This window comes from Homalodisca vitripennis, chromosome 8, assembly GCF_021130785.1.
Source record: "Homalodisca vitripennis isolate AUS2020 chromosome 8, UT_GWSS_2.1, whole genome shotgun sequence".
In the NCBI taxonomy this organism is placed as follows: domain Eukaryota; kingdom Metazoa; phylum Arthropoda; class Insecta; order Hemiptera; family Cicadellidae; genus Homalodisca; species Homalodisca vitripennis.
This window is the reverse complement of record NC_060214.1, coordinates 77,900,585-77,907,409: the sequence shown is the minus strand read 5'-3', so window position 1 is coordinate 77,907,409 and position 6,825 is coordinate 77,900,585. Positions and strand designations below refer to the sequence as shown.

The 6,825-nt window shown below is 31.6% G+C and overlaps 1 protein-coding gene across 1 annotated transcript; it reads right to left on the bottom strand.

Moving 5' to 3' along the window:
• Nucleotides 1-1,790: 1,790 nt before the first annotated feature.
• Nucleotides 1,791-6,221, bottom strand: LOC124367713. The gene is made up of 4 exons (XM_046824788.1): nt 6,175-6,221; nt 5,055-5,117; nt 4,501-4,757; nt 1,791-1,995 (listed from the first exon to the last, which is right to left on the bottom strand). Exons 2-4 carry the CDS (start codon nt 5,110-5,112, stop codon nt 1,945-1,947), a joined length of 366 nt encoding a protein of 121 aa, XP_046680744.1. The 5' UTR covers nt 5,113-5,117; nt 6,175-6,221; the 3' UTR covers nt 1,791-1,944.
• Nucleotides 6,222-6,825: the final 604 nt, after the last annotated feature.

The following is a 6,825-nucleotide window of genomic DNA, read 5'->3' as shown; positions in this document are numbered from 1 at the left end:
ATTCGTAAATTTTTACGATTTGATAAGATGATTTGTACATTGTTTTTCACTCTATTTCATTAACACACCATATTCAACCACAAGGCCAGAAATAATTCTATCTCAGAAGGTATTTTATGGGAATATAATATCATTACTGACAACAACATTCTATTGTAACCACCGAGCAACATAGTGCTGCTGACAACGCAGCGAATGAATCAATCTATTTAATGGACCTGCCAGCTGATGCTTCAATACCAATTTAACACAGATTTCACCACATGAAATATGTTCCACAGCATGAACACACAGCCAGGCCTAGTACTACCACTAACTGGTCAGACCGCATTAGTCTACCAGTTAATTCCATTTACTGTTCTTCGTTACAAATCTAGTGATTCGTCCAGCTCCGAATTGCCTTTCATTAATCACTAAAAGTAAATAATAACTCCAATTGACGTTACATCAAGTGTAAAAGAGATCATTTGGTCTTACTGGTATGAAGACCTGTAAGTGGACGAAATAATGGAGAAATAATCTGTTTGAATATAATAAATAATATTTAAAGTTATCATCTCTCTTCCTTTATGGAGGTCAAAAACGTCATGCGGGCCTTTAAACGTGTCCCCTGAATCCTGCAGTAACGTAGTTCTTCAAGGACTTTGATACAAATATTAAACTTTTACTTCTAAAACTAATCATAATTGGTTATTTGTTTGTCTAAGATCTTGCCTTTTGCACAGTGAAGATAGCGAGAGGTGTATTGGTGAGCTGTACGGCATCGTTGAAGTATCGTCCCCTTCCATTTACAAGGATAGTTAATCCGGCTTGTTATTGCCCGAACTCTGAATGTGCCACTGGAGTTTGTCCATGCCGGTCACGTGGGTCCAGTCATTGATGACAATGGTGTGCTCTGATAGATCCTCGTCGTAGAGGAGAGAGGTTTCAGCATCCATAGGGGCTCGGACGATGAGGGGTCCAAAAACACCATCACTTTTTTGTACACCTGATTAATACACATTGTTTATTTTTAATATCGTTTACTGTAACAGATGTAACCATATAGAATTATATTCAGTAATGCTTATAATTTGAATAAACCTATTTACATACTTCGTTTTATAATAATATAGTAATATTATGTTTATAAACATTTAATACATAAACCATAAAAAGACACACAGTAAAAAGCAAAGGATAAAAGGTTAGATTTTTGACAGTTAAATAAGAATCAGTTAGTTCTGAAAGAAATTTTTTTTATATCCGCAGTCATTGCAAATTTTGTGAACATGCATATTAGGAATTGTCTTCTTACCTAAAGAATAGGATAGATTTATATCCTCGAAAAGTTGTCTTTTACAGTTTGTAACATATAACGATGGCTAATGTCCGTATTCCTATCATCCTTTGAAACCTTTTAACTTCAATAACAAACTTTATAAAAAAACTGAAATATAACTAATTTTCCAGTGATTTTGTTTATCCTTACGTAGAATCAGCAAGATAATTAATAATATTTGTAATATATTTGTTATATATCCAACACTTTTTTTACCATAAATATTACAAATAATGAAATATATTTATGGCTAATATTGCGTTCTAAAATTTTTCAAAGATTCCACTACAACTGTCAGATAACAATAGCCTACTAGCTAAAGTTATATAACCCTTACAGTGTCTAGGACCGATGAGTTTCCGCTTTTTTCCAGAGTATTCAAAAGCAGCATAAATTGCTACATGTTATGGTAATGAAAATTGTAGTTTTCGAACACATGTAATACTCCAACTCACCTGTTGTATGGGCGTGCCAGAAGTGGGTTCCACAAGGTTCGTAGCCCCCATAGTATACCGGAATTATAGAAATAGGGCGATATAGGACACTGTGTGATGAAGGGTACCCCATCCATGTAGGGTGTCTTGACCTGGTGGTGGCCATGCCAATGTATCGAAGTGGTCTGGTCATTCATCAGGTTTCTCCACCTCCACCTCCACCTTGTCTCCGTAGCATACCTGGCGGATCATCTTGTTTTGAGAGAATGATGAAATGGATTGAACCTTGATATCTTTGTAGGGGTACCTTCACTACTGCACAGGAACTACTAAGAATTTTAATAATGTTTTTGGATTCTGGATTCTGGAATAATGTTATTTTATATGTATACATATATGAAATTAGGTTTATTTTATAGATATCAAGGGTACTATTTAATTTAAGAACTGGTAAGGGTACGCCACACATTGTGTTGCATAAGGCTTAGCTGAGGTTGCATTAAATCTTTTTGATGTGCGAATTTTATTAATTCTAATTCTTGAGATTTCCTGTTGAGGAATTCAATTACGGACGGTAATGTAGAATATTTTTAACTTCCAGCAGGAAAAATTTAAAATGTGTCTGACTATTGAGTCTGCCTTTAATAACGCTCAGCAAAATTCTATGGTTGCATATACAACTTCGTAAAACATACTATTTTATATGTTTAAATGAGGAGTCACACAAAGTCACAAAATTATGTAACCTTTTCTCAATATTTCTTCCTATATAATGTAAAAAATCCCCAGTTTTTTCCTTTAAATCAGGTTTCATAGCAACTTTCTCTAAAAAAATGTTCATGTGAGTTCACGAAGCCAAGAGTGCGCTAAAATTAAAACAAAATTTTAAATATATTTGCTCAAAAAGTCTTTATTCTTATTTTCATCGTTGCAGTTATAGTTGCACATAAGACCAATATACAAATATTCACTAACGCTCAGCCCAATCCCGTGAAGTGACATTCACTATTACCGAACTCAATGATGCTAATTTATACATGAACGTTCTTTCAGCATTTATTCAAATGACTGGTAAACGTAAAACCCGTTTTTTAAATATTAGTTACTAAATATGGTACTTTATAATTTGCATATGACAGGGTAATATGAACTGAAAGTTTGGCAAGCGGATGAATAAATAAAGCGGGATGAAGGATGTACTAAACATATACCATAAAGGCAGTTTATTTCACGTTTTAAAATGAAAGTCATGGAAATAGCATTTTAATTCTGCTTCTAGGAGTAGAGTCTGAATAATGTTGTATCTAGTTTAATACTACTAAATATGTATAGGTCTCTATGTTTCCACAATTAATAGTGTGAAGGAAGTTAACTCTATTTTAATATGTCTTTAAATGATCAACAGGTTTCTTAGGAAAATAAGGAATCCATAGAATTAAGGCTCTATTAGTACTCGATGTAAAGATGCTAAATGTGTATATTTTACTTATAATATAATATAAAAATGTATCAATGTTTTAATATTAAATAATATTAATCGTGGTATAATAATGTGGATCATATTATCTAGTACGGGCATTGACAAAACTTTATATTTAATTTAAAATAAAGAAATGAAAGGAAAACGAAAATAACAAAAGATATAAATACTTTTATTTAAATTTGATTATTTCAATCTACAATTTTGTCTAAAACAACAACAACAACAGATGTTAAACCAGCTTATCGTTTAAAAGGAATATAAAAATCATGTCATAAATCCAGGGAATATCAATTTCTCTTGGATTGCTTGTAAAGAATGTATTCAAAAACTCACGTCGTACAATATAACTTCCGTATAAAGCTCTTTCATATCTCAGTAAAAAGTTTTAAGTTGGGTTGACGTTCATCCTTCTGAACGCAGCATTACTACTTACTCGTGTGTAAAAAATCAAATCTTAACTCAACTAGAACTTTCTCTAACTTTTATCCAATTCATGTATTGGTAGTGATATAAAATGTGTTTGACAGAGAACCGCGAGCTGTGCAACATAAAACTTACCCATTTAAATGATTTATTTTCTTTTATAGGAATTTGAACCTTCTTTATGCTTTATTTCAACTTTGAAATATTTTAATGCATGTCATGTTAACTCACTTTTCATGTTATCCATTTAGATATCCTGCAATATTTTACGACCGAATAAAAGTTGCTTCCTACATAACACATACATTATTGAGAATTATCTCAAAACTTTCGTGTGTATTTTAAATAATTCATTCCAATCACCGCCATATCCTACCACATATATCTTTAAATATATGCCATATGATATAAAACAATACTTCCAAAGATGTACAAGACGTTAGAACAAAACAAACTATAATCACGCATGTACTTTCACACATACCAAAACCTGACACTCAACGCCAGATCAAGGAAAACTGTCACGTTAAGTTATCCGTCTAAGCGAAACCTGGAAATCGTCAAAAATATTTTCGGCTGTACGAAGGCCAATTGATTTTAGGCTATTAATTGTTCTTGTGTTGTGCTCTGCAGGAAGTCATATCGATAGGACAGTCTAAATACGGAAAAAATTATGAATATAATTTGTGAAGAGATTCTTCTTTAAATATGTTTAAAGGCTTATCGTATCGTAATACTATTAATTGTGGTGTTGCTTAGTAAGTTTCATAAAATTTTATAGCTATAAATGTAAATAGCATTTGAAATGTTAACTATAGACTAATAAAGCGACCTAATACCTCGACACTGGGACCAGGCATTTGCCTATTGACGACCATAATAGACCTTTGGATGCCATCGGCCGGGACGCAGTCCTCTCTATAGCAGTCGGACAGGGTCTGGGGGCAGTCATAGCAGGCTTTACTGAGAGCCCAGTACCACTCTATGGAGAACCTGTAGTAGCACGTCTTCACGTCCCCTGGGACACAAGGACGCTGACAGGGATGTGACTCTTTCGCTTGGTAGTGCCAATCGTTTTCACCCTTAGTACCGGCGACTAGCGAAATTATATAAAACATAAAGTATTGAATATGTCAAAGCAGATGTTTAAATATATAGTAAACCAATTTCATTCTATTGCCACACAAAATACGCTCATAAACATAAACATACTTTTTTATATTAATTGATATACATTTAAAAAGTAGCAATTTGTTGGGTAACGTCTAAAAACTTTTGATTGCATACATATTAATAATAAAATAATACCGAACTTTTTTCTTTACAGATTATACTGTAAATTTATCAACTACGTGTAAATGTATATAATTAAAACTGCTGTATTGGCTCTTACCTCCTCGATAGAAGCAGAAACATATTGTGATCAATGCCAGGCATTTAGGGTGTATCATTTCAGCTTAAACAGAATATAATCCTTAATCAAATTCTTTATAATCATAAGAAAAAACGTCTTACTATGTAAATTAATTTTACAATTAATTATGATGCTTTTTGTGTTAGATAATGCATTTTTTAATATTTTGTTGTTTACATTTGTACGAATCTTATGAAAATGGGCAAAAACTGTGTTGCTCACACTCATAAATAATATGATGATCATTGGTTGTTTAAAACTTCTGCTGTACGAATAGTAAGTTCAACTCTATTTCACAATCAGTTTTGTTAAAGTGTCTGAAAACTGACATTGTAACAAACATTGAATTCTACAATCTAAAATCAACGTCTGTCTCAAAATATTCAACAAGTCGGTAATGAAAGTCAAAAAGAAGTCTTTTAGACATTTCTATATGAAACAAATCTAGATTTTTAAAAGTGTTATCTAGATGAAATGGTTGTTCAGATACGATCCAAAATAATGGTTAGCAACCGAGTTTTCATCATAAAAATTAGCTACGTGTTCGAAGTAGATTCCACAAATCACCTCAATAACAGCGTAAGATTTCACTCCATGAACTAAGCAGAATGTGAAATCAATTAAAATCGACCACTCATCGTAACGGAGTCATCCCACCATTGCTACCTTATTTTTCTGTATTCCGAATTCTTTTGATTTACACATTTAGACGAAAGGTAGGTTAGCTTTTGACTTTATCTCCCTGAAATAAGTTTCTCAAAGAGATAAAATGCATATTATATATGCAATCACGGTATAGAACAAAATATTATTATTTTCTATCTATATATGAGAGAAGACAATACTTCCAGTAAAAACGTTATTTTTAAATCAAATTTGCCTTAGGAGTCCATTTAATGCTGGTTCAATTGTTTCTGACTAATAATACAGTTAATGTCGCTTAATAACGCTAAAGTAAGAAAATTTTGTATTTAGTTTTATTCAATATCATAGTCAACAAAACTTTCATAAGTATTACCAATTTATTTAACAACATGTATATTAGCTAACTTTCTTTTTTCAAGGTAAATTATATAGTTACATTATTGTATTTTGTTACCGTTAAACGCAAGACTAAGTTTTATATTACATACAAATTGATCTACATACTTATTATTCTGGCGCCTCATACGAAACTGTAAGGCATCCAATTATTATCTACGTATTCACATTCACATTGATTAACCAAACTGTGTCTATTTGACATAATCAATCTGACTTACTTAATTAACTCATACTTGTTCAAGTCTTCATTTATCCGCCAGCTGTAGTGACAGTTCATGTACGCTATACTAGTACGGTTGTCTTCATGTGGTCATGAATGTTATGACACATATTTTTAATATTAATTTAAAATTAAAACTTTTTGAGATGCGATTAGTTTAAAATCACCACGTATTATCTCAAAATTTAAAATTTGGATGCAATAACTACAATTTATACAACATTACTGTACTGTACTTAATTTAAAATTATTGTATAATACATTTTATTTCTTTTCTGGTAAAATATTATTATATCATAAAAAAGCAATACATTTCGAGAATTAATAATGTTTATAAAAATAATTTTGTTCATCAATTAATTTGAAAGTAAAGCGTTATAGTGTATCCACTATAAAATATATATTTAAAAAGGTACATCGAGGTTGAATTATATCAGCCCTGTGTATTGATTTATTAGTATTGTTGATTTGTAATTATACTGGTGT